Source organism: Cavia porcellus, unplaced genomic scaffold (assembly GCF_034190915.1).
Source record: "Cavia porcellus strain 051 isolate PalLab524CR breed Dunkin Hartley unplaced genomic scaffold, mCavPor4.1 scaffold_21, whole genome shotgun sequence".
In the NCBI taxonomy this organism is placed as follows: Eukaryota; Metazoa; Chordata; class Mammalia; order Rodentia; family Caviidae; genus Cavia; species Cavia porcellus.
In genome coordinates this window covers 58958854-58979759 of record NW_026947504.1, presented here as the reverse complement: position 1 = coordinate 58979759, position 20906 = coordinate 58958854, and the positions used below count along the sequence as shown (strand labels likewise).

The 20906-nt window shown below is 41.0% G+C and overlaps 1 protein-coding gene across 14 annotated transcripts in view; it reads left to right on the top strand.

Annotated features, from left to right (window-relative positions):
• Window positions 1–20906, top strand: part of Enox1 (ecto-NOX disulfide-thiol exchanger 1) — a 568850-nt gene that overhangs the window by 407594 nt on the left and 140350 nt on the right. For 12 of the 14 annotated variants that reach the window (XM_063232742.1, XM_063232740.1, XM_063232745.1 and 9 more), the window contains 3 exons: window positions 11355–11528; window positions 12660–12866; window positions 16563–16796. In XM_063232742.1, the coding sequence (XP_063088812.1) occupies window positions 11355–11528; window positions 12660–12866; window positions 16563–16796 (615 nt within the window). The remainder of the gene's footprint in view (window positions 1–11354; window positions 11529–12659; window positions 12867–16562; window positions 16797–20906) is intronic. The other 2 variants (XM_063232736.1, XM_063232734.1) reach the window with 1 other exon arrangement.

Below are 20906 nucleotides of genomic sequence, written 5' to 3'. Positions count from 1 at the left end.
CAGCTGTTTTATAGATATTAAGAATAAGAGAGGGAAATTATAGACGGGAACAGAAGCTAAAAAGGCAGATTTGGAAAATTTGATAGAAAATACAAAATTCTTTATCTAGTTCAAAATGCCCACTGCCAAGATGCATAAGGGTATTATCCAGCAGAGAGGAAAGACAGGTGTGCTTTGGCTGAATGAGATCACTTAGTTTGTGTTGAGTCTGTGATGACACAGCGCAGAGAATCAGATGATTGGAAGACATGACGAAGACTTCCAGGAAGGCCCCACATAAAATAAGCATCAAATAGGAGTGTCATTTCTTAATAGTAATATGCCAAGTTAGGGATGGGGGCAGCTCAGAATTAATGAAGGGAGAGGCCTTCCTAAGGGTGGCCATCTTCTTCCTAGGCTTTGTGCAGGGATAACCCTGGAGTTCTGAAAGGTTTCCTTTACAGAAGGACAGTAACCTGTGGAATGAAGGAGGGCACTGAGGTGCTGAGGCTGGACATGAAGGGATACGGGTGTTCTGTGGACTTTTTCATGAATGCGAACCATAGGAAAAAGAACAAAACCTGTCTCAGTGGCCTAGGAGTGCAGAACAGGACAGTGGATTTCACTCCAGGTTCCCAGGTCCTGAACCAAGGTATGAGGATGCATTTCTCATTGAGAAACCTCACTAGAAGCAGAATGGGCTGTGTGATGAGAGAGTGCGTGCCCATCACTAGAACCTTCCTAAAGGCTAGTGGGCCGGAGAAGCACTGAAGAGCTCACATGCACAGGGGCAGCAGAAGGCCCTCCACTCATTCCAGTCCCCCTCACTGACTACCTAGGTGACTTTTGGAAAGGTGCTTTGAGTATCCAGGTATCAATTTGATTTTCTTATCTTTAAATCCTTGGATATGGCAAATAGAGCCACATCTCTTTCTGCTTTGAGAGTTCATGTTCCATTCTTAGAGCCAGTGTCCATCTCTTCAAAGAGACCCCTCCACACCTGTGCACACGTGATGGTATGGCTTCTGAGCCTCTGCTGTGAGCCCCCCACCCCACTCCGTGTCGGAGGTATGTGTTCCAACAGGACCAGGAAGCATGAAGCAGCCGCCCCACACACCCTGGGGGTGTCTATCCAGAAAGGGCCCAGGTACTGCATTTCAGTCACCAGGCCCTGCGTGAATGCACAGAGCCTTTCATGGCCCCTTACCTCCTCTGTGCTCAAAATACTTGGTTTATTGAATTCAAGCTCCTTGTGTATGTTCCTGGAAAGATCTGACAGACTTCTTTGAGCAGTCACTTCTCCTCTGTGCCAGTTTTGGTCAGAAGTTTTGAAATGGTCTTTACTTTGCGTCACATTTTCAAACACAGACTCAAATCTCCTCACCCAAGTCAGCAGTGCTTAAAATAGCTGTTGTCGGTTGCATGCCTCCTTGATGCCAATGTTATACTCCAGTCAAGGAGACAGAGGCTTTTATTGATGGAAAGAGGTCTGTGTTTAGAAAGTGAGCACGGCAGGGCTACAGGAATGCACCCTGGATGTGCATCTAGGTTTAAATGGAAAACACACCTGTCTGCCTTTAGATCCCTTTGGAAAGCGCATAAACACATTTTAAATTTCACTTCCTTTAAGATCCTGCTTGTAGGCATTCACTTATCTTATAAAGTGTACAGTTATGTTAACGAACAATCTGTGCGGTTGATTTGTTCTCAACAAACATATAGCAATTTTCAGGGTTTGTTTTTTTCATAAAAAAAAAAGACCTAAGAGCAATTCTGCCTCCAAGGGTTTGGGTTTGAATATTGCTTTATGAGAGCATCTAGAAAGATCTTTCATTTCTGATTCTGACATCTATTTTGGGGGCCTTTTAACAGGCCCACTGTACATAACAGAAATCATCCTTTTTAAAGAAGCAGGTTAGCTTTTGCCCCCTCCAGGGTCCCTTCCCTACACTATCCTCCGGAATTGGATTTCTAGGGCTGCCATAACAAACCAGGTAGCTTAAAGTAACAGAAATTGATTCTCTGAGAGTTCTGGAGGCCAGAGGTCTGAACTCGGTGCGTCTCCAGAGCCAGGTTGTTTCTGCGGCATGTAGGGATGAATCTGTCTCTTGTTTTAGCTTCTGGTGTCTGCTGGCTCTCCTTGGTTATCCAGAACTTTCCACTGCCTATCTACAGTCCACCGCTGTCCCTGTAGCGTTCTGTGTCCCTTCTCTTCTTCTAAGGGTGGAAGTCACATTTGACGGGGCCCTTTCTAATCTACTATGACTTCACCTTAACTTGATCACATCTGCAAAGACCATGTTTCCAAATAAGGTCATGTTCACTGGTACTGGGGCTTAGGACTTCAACATACCTTGGGGGAGCACCATTCAGCCCTTCCCGTATCCCTTCTTCCAGGCTGGTTTTAATGTCCCCTGTCTTTGTGTTTCCATAGCACTCTTATTTTAATATCTCACAGCAGGTCTCATATCTTATCATTTTGCATTAAATTGTTTTTAATCATGTGCTGTTCTGTTCATGAAGAAAGGACTCATATAAGTCACATTTTTGCTTGCAAAGTACATAGCAAAACTTCCAACATCCTGTAGGCACTCAAATGTTTGCCAGATGAAACATTTCACTATCATCACTATGATCTTTTGTGCCTACTAGATGGTAATATTTATTTATATTATGTAAGCTTATATAATATTATTCGTAGATGTTTTACATAATTACTACCATGTATTGAATACTATTTGCTAGACACTAACCATTATTTTTTTCAAATTTCATTTATTCTTCACAAGAACACTAAATGATAAATATTATTTGGTCCACTTCAAAGATACTATGAATGAATTTAGAAAAGTTACATTTCCTAAGGGTGCACGGCTACTGCCTGACAGTCCCAGGACTTGGTCTCACGTGTGTTTGACTGTGGACATAAGCTCACTGCACTTTGATGCACCTTCCCCAGGTAGTTTTGGGTGCTTCTGTTTGGTGGCAGGAGCATGTCTGGTGTTTACACTGACACGGAAGCCAAGAGACTTGATGTTACCTGTGCCCTGACCCCTTGACTTCATGTTCGTCTTTCTAAAAGCTACTTTTCTTAGAAGTTCACAAAAATGACTTGAAGAGAATACTTGAGAAAAGGAGACCATGGAATGAAAAGAAATTACTTTAATAAAAAGTTTGTGTCCTTACCGATTAAGGAAGTGGGGCAGAGGTCAGTTGCCCTTGGAGATTGCTCTAAGTCACCCATCCTAAACGTTTTTTCAGGAAGCAGGGTGCCCTTGTGTATCATGTCACTTCTCGACAGGGTGATAACAGGTCGCATGTGAAGTTAGTAGCTCTCCTACAGAAAGGAAAGTCCCTCTAGCTCACGTCCTGGGACCTGGCCCCCTCTCAGCCTCTCCTTGGACTTGTGGACCCTTCTGGCCACAGCAGAAATAGGGGCCTGGGAACTCTGGAACTCTGGCTTCTGGGGCTCAGCATAGACATGGGCTTTATGCCCAAGTCGTGCCTCATGTCTGATAACTGGGTTGTCTGCCACCTTCCCCAGATCTCAGCCTCTGGTGTGTGAATCCTATCTGGCTCCTGTAGGTAAGGTCCAACATAGGAACCTGCTGCTAGATGGAGTTCCATTTTATAACCCGGCACCCTGTGATATTGTTACCAAATCCCATTTCCTCTGGACTGAGTTAGAATCCGAACCTGAGTAGGACAGCCCTGTAACCTGCAGCAGAGTGCCCTGGTGTGGCTGTCTTGCCACCCTGGGCAGCGTTTTGTCTGCTGTTAATGAGCTATATGTTTGGCCTCTTCTGCAGGCCGCCCTTGGCCCTGAGTGAGATCAGCAGTGCTTGCATCATGTACTCTGATTACCTTCGCTTTTATTATTCTCTTGGAACATAGTGTTCGGTGTTCTGGGCTAGATTTTTTCCTGGCACTGATAGATTGTCAGGCCCAGCCTCCCCTTTCACACCTAACCTACTTAGGTCTGCCTTGCCAGGCAAGAGGCTCCTACTGCCTTTCTTTCTCCCTCATGGAATCTAGTTTTCAACTTGAATTTGCGACTGTGTGTAAAGGGGTCCACTAGAAACAGCAGAAGAGGTACAAGCCATTGCTAGGGGATAACAGACAGGGAAAAGACAGTCTGACAGATGGCAGAGACTGTGCAGAGTGTGGGTAGTCTATGCCCTTCAGGGGCTGCCATCCCAGTGAGAAGCAAGTGGATGTCAGGGTCCCTCCTGATCTGCAAGGATCAGTAGCCAGTCAGAACTAGCCAGTCAGAACTTATCAGCACCTTGGGGGCATGTGCGCACCATGATGGAGCCATGGGAAGAGCCTATCTGGCTCTTCATGGGTAGTTCTCTTTCTGGAAGACTGTTTGCGCTTCAGCTTATATATTTATATTTGACTCTTCTGGTGGGGCAGGGCCCTATCCTTTATTTTTACTTTAAATTCTGTGATTTTCCAAGTGGAAAATTGATACATCTACTGTGACTACAGATCCTGGTAGTAATAAATGCCCAAGAAATGCTGAATGAATGAAATAGTTAATTAACTAATTGCCCTACCACCCCTGTAAAATCCTAAAGACAAAATTCTCCAACCACACTGAAAAGCCTCATCTCACTGTAGAAACACTGGACTGTAAATCAGTGAGGTGGACTTTCATCATAGCTTTTGTTTTTTCCTGTTGACAAAGAAATATTGCTAAGCTCTGGTGTTCGACTCTGTGCTTGGAGCTGGCGATACAGAGAGGAGCTAGACAGATCCAGAATGTAAAGAGAATGACCCTTTTTCTTATATAAGTACAGCTTCTAAAGGAAACTTCTGCTGTGTTACTTAATTGGATCGTTTGTGTTGTGATTTATGCCATTTTCCTCTTTTCCCAGAGTGGACTGTAACTCATTATCTGTGAAGTTCACAGGGGCAGTTTCTCTACCCAAGACCAGGAACTGACCCTAAAGAGTTTGGGTTGCCTTCACCTTTGTCATCTGTGTGTATGTGTCTTTCTCAGATTTTCAGCGCTGGTGCATGGGCATTAATGAGTTAGTATATAATGTGTTTTTGTGCTGTTTGAGAAAATGATTTCTTTCTGTTCATATATTGTTAAAAAGTAATGGTTTCTTATTTTTTTTTTAAAAAAAAAAGTCTAATTCTTCCCTACTGCCTCTGTTCAAACACTAAATCTCAGACTCTTTGAGGTCCAACATAATTTAAGTGCTAATTCCTTTCTAAGCTCTTTTGGAGCTACTGCACTTACTATGCAGATTTCATTAAATCTCATAGTCTCTTCTTATTGATGTCTCTGAAAAAGGAGAGCAACTCCTGCTGTATATTAAAACATTTTCCTCAGGCATAAGGTCTTTTGTCGCTATTTCTGAATATTTATTTATTTATTCATTCATTCATGTGGTCCTCAGAAAACAGCAGTCTGTTAAAACTAAAAGAGAATATATACTCTCTGGGCTCCTCATCTCATTCGTGCAGAATACCTGCTTATTACAATGCACAGGACTCGCATTTCAGGGCTTGCAGTCTTGAGTGGTTTCTGTCTTAAATCATTCTGTGTTAGCAAACATTAGTGAGGGCCAGGCCAGGAAAGAAAGCTTTGACATCTTAAGTACAGAATGAGATGAAGCAAAAAGCACAAGCCAATTTCCTCATTGCCGATATTTCTACTTGTAATATATTCATCTTGGAAATCAGTATGTTATTTCAATAATGAAAATCATTTTATTCTGGAACTTTTTTAGAATTAACACCTATATCAGTAAAAAAAAATGTTGGTTTTTGTTTTTTGGTTTTATTTTTTAAGGTTAAATGTTTTAAGAAATAGTGGCATGTAGAATACTAGTCAAATTGTAAGTAGAAGCCATGAAATAGTTATAGTATCTTACACGTGTTTAAGTATGGAAGGACCCAGCCCCTAGTTCAGACTGTCATCAACTTGTTTTGTGATGTCTGTTATTTTACTTAACTGCTTTAAGCATCAATGTCTTTATCTGTAAGATGGGGACAATACCAGTGAAGTATTACAAGGATTTGATGATAACCAGAGTTTAAATCTTGTCCTCATCAGTTCTAACCTTTCATATCTTTTGTATGTCAATACATTTTGAAGAACACTGGTACTCAAAAGGATGTCATAGTATCCCAGTACATGTCATAGAGGAATAAATTGAAAAGTATAATTTTAAAGCAAAGAATGCCTAGAATGTCAAGGTAGCTACTTTGAAAATATCCATTTGGCATTTATGCATAGGATTATTAAAAAATACAAACATACATACAAAACAAAAATATTTTAGTAAAGCCTATCAAGTTCAATGGAGTTTCTAACAAAAGGACACATCTTTTGAGGTTGTAGATCAAGATCACACTTTTTGTTCAACCCAGAGGAGGTATGGGCAGGGTAGCTAGAGAAATACCATGTATCTTTTCCCAAAGAGAATTTTGCCAAAACTCCTGTATCATTCTAGAGCTTCTCAGTAAACAAAGGATATAGTTGTCATTGCATCTGCCTCTGGGCTCATGCAGCCTTTCAGCACAAGCAAGCAGAGATTAAGCATGCGGAGGCCAGGAGCGTGGGCTGAAGAGGGAAAACACAAAAAAGAAAGGAAAGTGGGAAGGAAGAATGGAAATGACCAAAGATGAGAAGAGAGCAAAAGATAGGAGAATGAGAGACAAGAAGAAGTTTCATTCTCACGGAATGGTGGAGAGTCACCACACCCTCTCCTGGGATCACCATCTGTGTATCTCAGTTCGTCATCTGAGATAACACTGTTTTTTGCAAACATAAAACTCAAGAGATAGATCTTCATGCAGCTACACTTACAAATCAATGTAGTATTTTAACAGCCCAGGCTGTTAAAAAGGACTTACTATTTTTAAACTGACAAAACTGCATGTATTTGTCATCTAAGCTATGGTGTTTTAAAGTGTATAGAGGCATTGTGGAGTGGTTACATCTTGCTGATTAGCAAACACATTGTCTCATATAGTTCTCATTTTTGTGTTAGGAATACTTAGTATGCACTCTGCGTATTTCAAAGCCTGTAATCGCAGCAGTTGGTAAGCTGAAGCAGGAGGATCACAAGTTTGAGTGCAGCCTGGACAGCATAGTGACTCAGCAAGACCTTGTCTCAAATATTTTTTTTTAAAAATGTTTTTAAAGGCTGGGGATGATGCCGAACAGGCATTTGAAAAAGTCCAACACCTATTCATGGTTACAAAAAACAAACAAAATCCAAACCAAAACAAACCGTACAGAAAATTGGAATAGATGGTCTTTTTATCTCTGATAAAAGCTGTCTGCGACAAATCAACAGCCAACATCATACTAAATTAACAAAAGCTGAAAGCTTTCCCTCTAAAATCAGGAACAAGACAAGAGTGTTCACTGTCACCACTCTTATTCAATATAATTCTGAAAATTTTAGCTAGAGCAATTACATAGGAGGAAGAAAAAAAAGAATAACCATAGCAAAGAAGAAGCTAAATTATCATTATTTGTGGATGACATGATGCTCTGCATAGAAGACCCCCAAAACACCAAAAGACTTCTAGATTTAATAAGCAAATTTAGTAGTGTAGGTGGATACAAAGTCAGCACTCAAAAATCAATAGCTTTTCTCTACATGAATAACAAACTCACTGAGAAAGAAATTAGGGAAACAACACCTTTCACAATAGCATTGAAAAAAATGAAATACCTAAGAATCAATCTAAAGAGGAAAGTAAAAGACCTGTGCATTGGAAACTGCAATACTTTGAAAAAAAGAAATTAAGAAGGCTATCATAAAATGGGAAGATGTCCCTTGCTTTGGGTAGGAATAAGCAATATAGTGAAAATAACCATACTCCCAAAATTATACAGATTTAGTGCAATTCTGATCAAAATTCCAGCAGCCTACCTCACAGAACTAGAGAAAATGATCCTAAAGTTAAATTGAAATCAGAAGAGACCTCAAATAGCAACAGTAGTTCTGGTAACAAAGGCAAGGCAAGGGTCATCACAATCCCTGACTTGAAATTATACTACAAAGCTACTGTGATTAAAAAAAAAAAAAAGCACAATATTGGCAAAAGCAAAAAAAAAAAAAAAAATACCCAAGATCAATGGAATAGATTAGAAAATGCAGGAAAACTCAAATATCATTAGCCACCTTATTTTTGACAAAGGTGCCAAAAACATTCACTAGAAGAAAGACAACCTCTGTAGTAAATGATGCTGGAAAAACTGGCTTTCTACATGCCAAAGATAAAAATTGGGCCCATATGTTTCACCATGTACTACACTAAAGTCAAAATAGATTTTAAAAAATCTAAATATTAAAACAGAAACATTAAATCTACTGGAAGATAAGATAGTTAAAACTCTTGAAGACATTGGTATGGGCAAAGACTTTAGAAACAAAACCCAATTGCATAGGAAATATAACAAGGATCAACAACTGGGATTCCATCTTATTAAAAAGCTTTTGCACAGCAAGAGAAACCACCAACAGAGTAAAGAGACAACCCACAATGTGGGTAAAATGTTTGTCAGCTATTCCTCAGACAAAGGATTACCATCAAGGACGTATTAAAAAATTTAAAAATATCAGATCCCCCAAATTTTAAGGACCCAATTAAAAAATGAACATCTGAGATTAATATACATTTTTCAGATGAAGTAAAAACAGTAAGAATATATGTGAAAAAGTATTTAACATCACTGTTCATTCAAGAGATGGAAAATGAAACAAGGCTGAAATCCCATCTCGTCCCAGAAAGAATGGCCATTATCAAGAAATCAACCAATAACAAATGCTGGAGGGGCTGTGGGGAAAAAGAAACCCTTCCCCACTGTTGGTATAAGTGCAGACTAGGGCAACCACTGTGGAAATCAATTGTGGAGAGTCCTCAAATAATTAGGACTAGTGATCCCATTTGACCCAGCTATTTTCCTTATGGGTGTCATCCTGAAATAATTCAGAGCATCATACCACAGCAATATCTGCACACCAATGTTTATAGCACAGTTTGTAACAGCCAAATCTTAGAAACATCCCACATGCCCATCAGCTGGTGAATGGAAAGATGTGGGGTTTTTTTTTCTTAATACAATGGAGTACTTCTGTGCCATAAAGAAGGATGCACTTGAGGCAGTCCTCAAGTTAAATGGATAAGGACATAATTTTAAATAAAATAAATCAAACATGCACACATAAATACCACATTGTTTCTCTTGTGTGAGAAACCAAAATTGTAAATAAGAGCCAAAATGTATAATAGGTACTGTGAAATAGGAAGAAAATGTTGAAATGGGGAGGGGAAGAAGGGAAGGTGTAGCAGGAAAGGAAAGAAGGGAAAATTTAAAAAAAAAATAAGAAAAGAAGGAAAAAATAGAAACAAGATGGGAGAAGGTATTGCTGGGAGTAGAGTGGAACAGGAAAAAAGAATTAAGTTACACAGTGTACAAGTACAAATTCTCTATGATGAATGTCATTACTGTATATCTATCGAAAATGTACCAATAAAACCAGATTGAATAAATAAATAAATAACTACAGGATGGGGATGTAGCTCAGTAGTGACTGATAAAGTTCCCCTGGGTTTCTCCTCTAGAACAGAAACGAAATTATCATTAGTAACTGTAGTTACGGTGCTGTACAGCAGATGTCTTGAACTTGTTCCTTGTAAATGTAATTATGTATCCTTGACCAGTATCCTGCCCTTCCACGCTGTCCAGACATACAGCCTCAGATAATCACCATTCTGCTCTCTACTTTTATGAAATCAACCTGTTTCAATTTTAAGATTAGGCAGTATTTGTCAATATACCTTGCTTATTTTACTTAACATACTTCCTCGAGGTGTATCCAAATTGTCACAAATAAAGGATTTCCTTCTTTTAAGTGACTGAATAGTATTTGATTATATGTATATATTCCACAGTTTCTTTCTAGTTCCTTTTTTTCTCATGATACTGGGAAATTGAACCCAGGGCCCCATACTGAGCTAACCTCCTTCCCAGACCTCTTATCTCTTAGGTTTTTGCTAAGTGGCTCAGGCTGTTCTCAAACATGATCCTGCTGTTTCAGCCTTCCAGCCACCATACATAGGGTTTATGCAGTCATTTGTTGATAGGCATTTAGCTTGGTTTCTTAAGTTGGCTATTTTGACTGCAGCTACTGTAAACATGAAAATTGTTACGGTTTGTGTCTAGAATCCCACCCCCAAAAGCCTATGTAGTCATGAAGGTGTGCTTTGCAGAGGCAACTGAATCTAAAGTTTGTGACTGATTCATGTCTGGTTCTGGGATTGTGGGTGAGTAGCCTGAATACAATATAAGGGGCAGAAAGAGTCTTCTCTCTCGCTGTTCCCCTTTTGCTCTTGTTGCTTCTGCTGTTTTCTGCCTCCAAATCACCCTGCCTTGGACCCAGCAGATTATGGACTGAAACCTCCACAAACTGTAAGCTAAATAAATTAACCTTTCCTTCCTTGATTTGGGGCATTGGACATTTTGTCTCAGCAACAAGAGAAAAGTAACCAACACAAAAAGCAAATGTCTCCATGACATATTAATATCATTTCCTTTCAATATACAACTATTAGAGGCATTGCTGGGTCATAATTCTGTTTTTATTATGTTCTATAACATTCATTTATATAACTTTCCTTTTTCTCCGCATTCCTACCAATATTTTATCTTTTGTCTTTTTTGATAATAAAAATCTTAAGAAAAATCCCTGTATATCACCTTTGAAATTCCTTGCTTCCTTATCACACTTAAAAATCAATTCATTTTTATATGGAAAACCCATCCTTTTTATCCAATAGAATTCAGAAATATATATAGCTGACTTTATGCCTACATGTATCTAACCAGCCATAGGAAGTATACTCACACTTGGTCTCCCACCCCGGGAACAATAGATTAGTTATGACCTGAGTAACCATTTTGAAGTATGCCCATATAAGTTGAACTTTACATAATCTGGGTCACTTGGACAAGAAGGCCCTTTTGATAAAAACCAGGCTGACAATTAGAATCACAGGGCACTTCAACATTAAATGATATTCTTCCCCACATTCTGGGTCATAAGGCAATGTAAACAACACACGGTGACATTAAAAAACAGAAGATTGTATTCATAGTAATAGCAAAGCTTCATGGTGCATAGTTTTACACTTTAATAGGCTGTGTTCAGTTCTGCCATATTAATATTTTAAGTAATATAATTTCCTTTTCATGTAGTTTCAGATTTCTCCTCTTCCCCTCCCCTTTCTGGAATAGCTTTCTGTAGTGGATTATCTTATAAGAAATTCCTGAAAAATAGAAAATAACAAAAATGGATTTAAGATTTTACAACCAAAACTTTATTTCATGTGCTTTACAGACTCAATCTGTGTCCCAGGTTTTGATCCAGGCCTCAACATGATGACTGGAATCACTCCCATTAACCCAATGATACCAGGCCTGGGGCTGGTACCACCCCCACCGCCAACTGAAGTGGCTGTTGTGAAAGAAATAATTCACTGCAAAAGTTGTACTCTTTTCCCTCAAAATCCAAGTAAGTAACACCTATTCGTTTGTTCATCATTTTAAATTTATTTCCCTTATACTTAAAATAGCATTGCATTAATTTTCAGATGTAATTCAAACACACACAGAAAGGAGCTTTTGTTTCTCTGTTTGAAGAAATATCAGAGGTGTGTCCTTGTATCTGTCAAGGACCTAATAGCTACCAAGAGATCAGGAGGAGGGATTTGGGGATTTATATCCAATATTAAGAATTTGTTTGCATGCAATGAAGTCAGACATTTCTTGGAGAACATAGCGTCAAATATATAAGGATTCTGTCTATCTTCACCAATGTAGAAGAAAAACAGAAATGTATTTGTTAGGTAAGATTTGCTTTACTTTGGCATTTAGGGATTTTGAGGCAAGAAGGATCCTGGGTCTCAGAATTTCTGAACCAAATGTCATTTTCTTGGAGGACCTGTCCATTTGATGAAGTAAATGAGCCAGAATTCTCTTTTACATTTAGCCTTATATACTAATTTTGGGGTCTAAGTAGTTAGGATTTTTTTTCATTCATATTAATCAATGTTGCCTTTTTAAAATGGACTTTTCAGGAGATTGCTCTAGTAATCTACATATAAACTAGGTAAGATGTTGTGACAGTGTAAATTTTATCTTTTTATATAACCTCCTGAAAATTTAATGGTTTGCTCATCTAAATGCGAATATAGCCCAGCGGTTGTTTTCAGGCACGGTGTTGCACAGCCAAGTAAGTATTGTGTGTGCCTCCTGAGGGTGTGCCTCCTGCGCCCCGCCTGGCTGCTCCTCTATCAGGCAACAAGATGAAGCTAATAGCAGGCCGGCCGCGCGCTCTCATCACGTTGTCTTCTCTTCGTGTTTTCTACCTTGTGAAAGCCTTCCCTTTTTCCCTGGGCCTCTGTATTATGAAGGAGAAATGAAATTATGCTAATATGTGCGTTGTCTTTGTTCATGAACAACCACAGCCCCTCAGTGTAGAAATGAACACAAAATATAGCCCAGAGGAAATCTAAGTTAGTGCAGGAGCGGACAGTTATTCTGCCCAGAGTGGGTCATTGCAAGCTTGGCCTTTGCCAGCTGACCCAGGAAAAGAGGATCAATTAATAAAAGACAAAACTCTTGTTTTTTTTTTTTTTATTAGACCTTCCACCTCCTTCAACCAGAGAACGACCTCCTGGGTGTAAGACTGTGTTTGTTGGAGGATTACCAGAAAATGCTACTGAGGAAATTATTCAAGAAGTCTTTGAGCAGTGTGGTGATATTACAGCGATCAGAAAGAGCAAGAAGAATTTTTGTCACATTCGCTTTGCAGAGGAATTCATGGTTGATAAAGCCATTTACCTTTCTGGTACTTTACATTACATAAGGGGTTTGCTAGGCATTTTGTCATGTTTTGTGATGTTAATATGAACCTGTTCCCTTTTGCCTTAATGCACCGTAAAATACTCATGGTTTGGGCTGGAAAAGGAGGAATTCTGCTTTTTTCCTTGGCTGCCAGAAGCTGTTCAGGCTGTGAACGTGCCTCTCTGCAGGAATGATTTCCCACCATCCAGTCTTTAGGAATTCCATTGAGTTTTTAATTAGTGCTCTCAAGTGCTTATTAGATGAAAAGCAATATTATGAGTACTGAGGACCATTATTATTATTGGATGTAATCCTCTGGGGGAGTAAAGTACTCTCTCAGAATAATTTCAGTTTTTAGAAGTGGATTTTCTTTGTCAGTACCAGGGTACCAAAGCAAGAACAGTTCCTTGTAGGAAAGTCTGCAGTGCCCGAGCCCTTTAATAAGCCTGCAGAGGCTACCAGCCATTTGGTAGTTCATTAAGCCTGTTCAACTGGCCTTGTTCTTTGGTGCCAGTTTTTATTGGAGAATTTTATAGATGTTGAAATTAGGCCTAGTGCTGCCTTCCACTCTGTGGGTGTTGGAACATGTACGTGGAGTCTGTCAACAAGGGCTTTGCCAGCTCTATAAATAATGGTGCTGGTGTTGAAATGTGGCTTTAGAAGAGCTTACTTTTCAGATTCAACTCATTGCCTTATCCTCACACTTTCCAGTGACATTTCTCACACTGTCACCCCCACGCTCCTCCTCCGTGTTCCTGAGGCACAGCTAATAGGGAAGGTGGGAACGTATATGAAAAAAACCCATGTGAACATTACTGTAGGATTTACTTAGTTGCTGCAGCTGGTCACGATTGCCGTGACATTCTGTGCAGAAGCCAGGCTGTTGTCTTAACACTTACGGAACATTCCTGCGCCAGATAGTGACTTGGAGCACTTTGGAACTCTTATTGCAGTCAGATCTTACAAAGAGAAAACAAGGCCTAAAAGCACTCCACAGTGGAGATGAAAGACGGACCTGATATATGGATGTTTTGTAATTTATACTTAGCTACTAGGTCACTAGGGACTTGAAAAGTGCAGAGCACTGAGTTTCATATGCCCTGTCCTGGGTAACCTCTCCCCCATCTCAGATATCTCATCTAAAGGATAGAGATAGCGGCAGTTTACCAACCAGGCCTGTTAGGAAAGTTACCTCACATAATGCACACTTGGTCCATGGCAGGTATGTCTCACAGTACAACATAGGGAGCATTCAATAGATGGTTGTTTTAACACAGGTAGTCTGGACATGGCAAAGAAGGACTGATTCTTGTTTCTCAGTAAGTCTTATTCCAGGGACCTGGGTTCTAATCACAGGTCTGTTTTAAAAAAAAAAAAAAGCTATTACTCTGTCCTGGATGATTCAGTGAGTCAGAGCAGCTAAAGGTCACACCTTTGTGTTTTAGTCCTGGAACTGGAACCCAGGGCCTTCACATTGGGCTGTATCCCCATCCCTTTTGAATTTTTATTTTATTTTATTTATTTTGAAGATAGAGTCTCACCAAGTTTTCCAGGCCAGACTCAAATTTGGGATCCTCCTGCCCAGAAGATAAGTGGGCACTGGAATTATATACCATACCCAGCTCAAAGTCTGTTTCGACACTAATACAACACAATTTTAGACGCAATGAGAAATTCAGTAGGACACCAAGAAAGTTGAAAAGTCACAAATTTAGGCATAAAAAAGAGCTCTGTTTGTTCTGCCTTGATTCTGCACATTTCCCTTTATTGGCCACGGGCCTGACCTGTTTCTCTCAGCAAGCCCCTGCAGGCTTCTTCTCAGTCTACCTCTTTGCAGCAAGAGAAAACGCCAACACAGCCTTACCTACAGCCTCCCCATCTAGGTACAGAGAAGTCTTCAGCCCTCTCCTGGGTGCCCTGCAGAGGCTGCAGCCTCAGTGCTGGGCACTAATACTAACTGGTCTAAGGGGCAGGAAAGAAAGCTCGCTGCCCTCCTGCGAGCCCAGGCCCAGCTGGGAAGTCTGTCTAATTTTAGGAGCATGTTCATATTTGAAGGCCAAGCTAATTTCAGGCTCATCGTCATCAAAGTCTCTTGAAGGCCTTAATGACGATGTTTGGTGAAGGGGAGGGTGCTTGTGGAATGAGAAATGTCCAAAAAGTGAGTCTTTGGAGATGAGCAGGGAAAGTTGCCTGGCCAGTTGGGACAGCTGGCCTGCTCAGTCTGCTCAGCTGTTAGATATGTAACACCATGGCCTGCTGACTTGCTAGCTTTCCGTGGCCTGCGACCAAGACACGTTTTGCTTTAGCATCAATTCTGCTCATCTATGAGCAGCTGTTGTGTTATGATCAGTATTATTATGTCTTTTCATTTTTAGATAACACTGTTGAAGCTAGGAGGCAGAAGGGTTCAATGGCCTGCAGGCATCAAATGCGAGATCTATATCTTATTTGTAACTTTTCAAAAGTGTGAAGTGCCCTACTAGGGAGAAGCCAAGCTCTACAGGGATTTTCAGCTGCGATTTAACCCAAAATGCTACGATAAACCATTGAAACCTACCATGAGGTCCTGAACATCAGCACAGCACAGCCTAACATTTTACAGTTGGATTTCATTTGCAAAGTGCCTTCATGGCAAAAGGACTTATTTTGCTCTCTGCTCTAGCAGCCCCTGGGAGCCGTGTTCCTGCTGAGACCTGAATTTATGTTCTGAAAATCTGAGTACCCCAAACTGAAGAGCAGCCTCAAAGTCGTTTGAGGTTCATTTGAAGTTAGGCTGGCTGACTGGCTTTAGTCCTGTGTTGATTTCTCAGATCCAGTTTCTCCTTATACTCTTTATAAATTGGGTAGCTCACAGTAAATCCCCAAAGATTGCTAGGTCCCACTTTTTTATGCCTAACACTAGGCTCTTGCATGGGGCGCCTATAGCCGTCCAAGGTTGCATGGACAGTTTTGGTGGTGCTATAGGCCAGATGAGGTGCTGCGGGGCTATGAAGAGGCAGCAGTGAGGCCTCTTGATTGAAGGTAAAATATTCTTCTGTGTGCCCCAGAAGATAAGTGGAAACAAAATAGAATTGCAAAATTGCTTTAGTAATTGTGGCTTTTGCTGCTGGGAAAAAAACTGAGGAGCTACATTGTCTAAGGGAATGAAGCAATAGCCTAAGAGTGAGGTGTTCTGGACTTTACTTTGTAGATCCTTTTAAATATCATAGATGCTCTTTATTTACCCATATCCCACCTTTTTCTAAATTGAACTTAAGAGTACTTTTGCAATAGAGTCATAGTAAATTGAAAATATGAAATCAAGGCCAGAAAAGGTAAAACAAAACAAAAGAAAAACCATATGCATTGCCAAGTGTGTTTCTGAGCTTCTAGAAAGCCAAGAGGAAAGAAGAGTTACAATGATAATCCTCCTAGTTTTCAAGGTCATTCTCTGTTGATGATGCTGGCTTGGACAGGGTCAGAGACCCTCTGAGACACCTCCCTGAGGTATGTTTATCTCCAAAGCTGTAAAAGTTTCATTCAACTGCATTTCAAGATTGATGGAAAGGAGGTTAACTGCTTCCCACCTCCTATGAGAAAGGTGTCGTGTCCTCAGGCCAAAGGAATAAATGAGCATTTGCCTAATGTGAGGTGATGCCTGGACTGAAGTGGGTCTCCTGTTGTGACACTGGGATCACATCACACATTCTGCTGCTTTCAGGTTATCGGATGCGATTAGGGTCTAGCACAGACAAAAAAGATTCAGGTCGTCTGCACGTCGACTTTGCCCAGGCTAGAGATGACTTCTATGAGTGGGAATGTAAGCAGAGGATGCGTGCCCGCGAGGAGCGGCACCGGCGCAAGCTGGAGGAGGACCGGCTCCGGCCGCCGTCCCCGCCGGCCATCATGCACTACTCAGAGCACGAGGCTGCCCTGCTGGCCGAGAAGCTGAAAGGTAGGTGTGCGCTGATCAGGTGTGCCTCGCTTCCTCTACCTTAGGTCCTCCAGCACCCAAAGCCCTGTTTCTCTTGTCCCTTTCCCTGCTGTTTCAGGTGAGACACCTGCCTAGGACAGCCCCGTCTTTTCTAGCACCCTCACCTGTCTCCTCCATGAATATGTGTGTCCTGCCACTCAATGAAATCAGTGAGTGAGAGGACGTAAGTGGACAGCACCAGCCCAAAAGGCTGTTGCCATCTGGCCCAGTGTCCAGTGAGCCGGGGAAAGACTTCCACTATGGACTAGGTGTTTCCTAGCATTCTCAGAGCCCTGTGGGGTTCTCAGAGCCAAAGACTCTTAAAGCCTTCCTTAGGTATATCAGAGTCTATGCTAGGGACCATGGATGATAGTGAGAAAATGTAGAGTAGGAAACCTGTCTTCAGCAATGAAGTTGAAAAGATATTGTAACACTTATAGATGAGAAGCAGGAGACAACTATTTCATCTCCTCTGTCACTGGCATGTGACTGTCATACCATGTACCAAGGTATGTACAGCATCCTTTGGGAATGCAAGGACAAGTGTGAATGACACTGAGGAAAGCATCAGAAGTTTTCACACAGCAGGAAGAATTTGAACTTGGCAAGATAAACAAGATTTTTTCCAAGGTAAAATAAGATAATAGCATTACATCCAGCGGCTGGAGCCTTAGGAATATAGCCACATGGGAAGCAGAGAGGAATTTGGCATGGATGGCGCATTTACAGAGCAAGGTGAAGCTGGAAAAGTGGGCTGGGCCAGATGGTGGAGCCTGGAAGGCTGTTACAGTATTTGCATTTTATTGCATAAACAGTGGAGAGGCCATTACAGATTTCTGATAAGAGGACGCGTGTAACTGGTTCTGAGAGTGTTTTAGAGCCTAGCCGGTGTATTGTAGACAGTGTCTTAAGCAGGGTGGATGTTTTCACTGGAGAAAATGTGTAAAAAATGCTCCAACACCTATTTTAGGAACATAGGAAAATTCTATGCTTTGTAATAAAACTGTCTTCCAGCCCTCACTCCATCTGGCCTGCATTTGCCACGGGAATGCCCTTTTATAACCACAGAGCCCTTCTTACTGATGCTCTAGGTGCACGTTCTCCTGCTCTGGGAAGGCATGTGGTGCAGGTGCTCAGCAGTGCTGTCCCCTGAAAAAGCAAACACATATACAGTGCAAATGCAAACACCATCTCACTGCCTCACTCGGCAGTGAAATCATGAGGAGTGTCCAGAATGGGAAGGAGTAACTTTCTCAACCAGGAATATTCACTGAAACAGTTTTTAATGTTCGGGGCACTGTGTGGTCTCAGCTCATGATCTACATGCATTACACTCCATTTAATCATGTCCACCCCTAGAAGTGTCAAAAGCTGGCACCTTGATTCTGTAACCTTGTGGAGGAATTTCTTGAAACCTCAACATCTCTGTTAGGTTATTTTTCAGAAACTGACACAGAAGTGTCTGTGCGTGTGTGAGATACGCAGCATTTGCCTCTCCTTTCGTAGGTTAGCAGATTGGGATGTCAATTTGGTAGAGTAATTTGCAAGCCTTGCCATTTCAAAAATATATATTTATATAGATGAGTGTAATTTGCAGAATTCAGAAAGCTGTACCTTTGCCAAGTACCGTGTGATCCCTTGAGGAGAGAACAGATTGGAAATTTTAATAGATGGCTGTTACAGTAGAATGAACTAGCTGAGGATACATCTTAGGCAAGAGTCAGGTAATATCAAGCTTGACAATTTCAACCCAAGCACAGAGTTCGGAATATAAACAGCATTTAATTGCTTAGGAAATTGGCTGTCTCGGAGAGGAAATCCACTCCATGCTCCTTATAACGCTGCAAAGCCAGACAGGGCGAGCCAAGGAAAGTTTCCCAGAAGATGATTTCATTGATGTGGGGATATAAAATGCAGTCAGGATGTGAGGTACACAGACCTGTGTTAAAGAAAAGTGAAAACACAATCTGAAAATACCTAATTGGATTTGATTTTTTTTCTCCCTTGAGAAATCTTGTTATCTTAGGTACATTATAGGCATTTCCCCCTAGTTTGCATCATTTACTTACTTGTAAAGTTTTCTTTATGAAGATCAGCTTTATTCATCATAATCTGTACAAGTCAAGTCTTTATTATGATCCATAAAGTTTTGCAGGTCCTGTCCAATGCTAAGATTGCACACAGTAGGTATTCAGTAAACTAATTTCTTTCCATCTTATCCAGCTATCTAGACTGGGCATGACTGGAAATGTAGTGATGTGTAATCAGCCTTCATTCCAGTCCCTCAAGAAGTATTCATTGGTCCCTTTACCCATATGTCTAGCCCTTGCTAGGCACTAAAGGAAAAGAAATAGCACATAAGTCCCTGCTTCACAGAGTTTACATTTCTTGAGTGGATAATAAATCACCCTGTACTTACTACTTATAATAGTAGGGAAAAATACACACACACACCACATACACATATATATTACAGTCTACCACCGTATAAGAGTGGCAGGAACAAGGTACTCTCCCCAGACAGCCAGCCAGCCCAGGGCAGTGCTGGAGTGAGTGAGGGAACTTCTTCTCTAACAGGGTCAGCCCATTCCCTGCTGGGCCACCCAAAGCCAGGGGAAACACTGAGATGTAATTCTGTAGTGTCTGAGGCACAGAGTCACCCAGTGTTAGTTACATTAATACAAATTCTAAAAAAGAAAATTAGTGGGCACCATGGTGATTAAATAGACATTGTTTGGAGACAATTCAACTTAATGAAGACTGACTGGAAAGTAACTACACAGGACCCAAAGTTTATGGAGAGGCTTTGAGAAAGTGGGAAGGAGCTCAATAGCTCCATAATTACACTTTATTGGAAACAGTGGCACCAGCCAGATGAGATAATGAATTTCAGTGTCTAACACAGACCATCAGCGCTGTAGCGGCCTCGGGCTTGGCCTGTGCAAGGAAGGCATTGATTAGACAGTGCAAAAGCATTCTGTCCTCTCCCACTGGGGATTTCTCTGGGACAGAGCTCTTAAAAATTTCTCTCTACCTTTTTCCCCTTCAAAAAGCTGCTCATAATCTCTCCTTATGTGATAAAATGAAAAGTATCTTTCTGTATCAGGTAAGGTTCTGATGAATCTCTATAAGCAGCGCCTTTGGAATTCCTTGATGTGTCATCAAGTATGTAGTCCTCCAGGATCACACTTGTAATTTCCAGGGTGCTAGACTCAGATTTGTATACAAAAACGGGCAGCATCAGCCTGCCAGAGGGAGGCAGGGTGGAAGGGGGACCAGCATTTTGCTAAGATAGTTGTCAATATTTATAGTTCCTTGAAGGTAAAAATCAATAATGCTGTGAGCCAAGTGGATGTTCCATTAGCTAAAAGCCAGCTCTCCTTCTTCAGGCAAGGGAAATATGAAGCGCGTGAGCCTGTGTGAGAACTGCTTTCTTAGGTGTTCTCAGCATTCATGGAGGAACAATAGGACATTTCATTTAGAAATATTCTGCTTGATTCTGAAGCAAGTGTGACCAGTATATTTTCGGATTGCCCTTTTAGTTCTCTCATTTTTGCGTATACTAAGTTTTTGGTGAGATTTGTGGGTAAATTGGAGCGATAACTATTTGGTAGTATTTTATAGCAGCTGTGATTTTGGTTAATTGATGAATAGTTCATTGAGCATCTAGAAAATGGAGATTTGTTTGGAGACTACCTTAGTTCATTTTCTATTGGTATAATAGAAGATTTGAGGCCAGATAACTTAGAAGTTTATCTGGCTCATGTCCCTGGAGGTCAGGACGTTGAAGCGCATTGCACCTGCATTTCATGAGGGTCCTTGAGCTATGTTACCCCCTGGCAAAAAAAGGCAGAGTAGGCAAGCGTGTGAGACAGGGAGAAAGAGGGTGGGACGGAGCTGACTGTTTCATAAGGAGCTGCCTCCCATAACGGTGACGTTAATCTATTTGGGAGAGGACTCTCCTCTTAATACTGTCGCAATGGCAATTAAATTTTAACATAAATTTCAAAAAGGGCATTCAAACCATATCATGGGTGCATAGTGACATGTTCTGAAGGGGGAATCAGCAACACTTTGATGGGCCTAGAATTC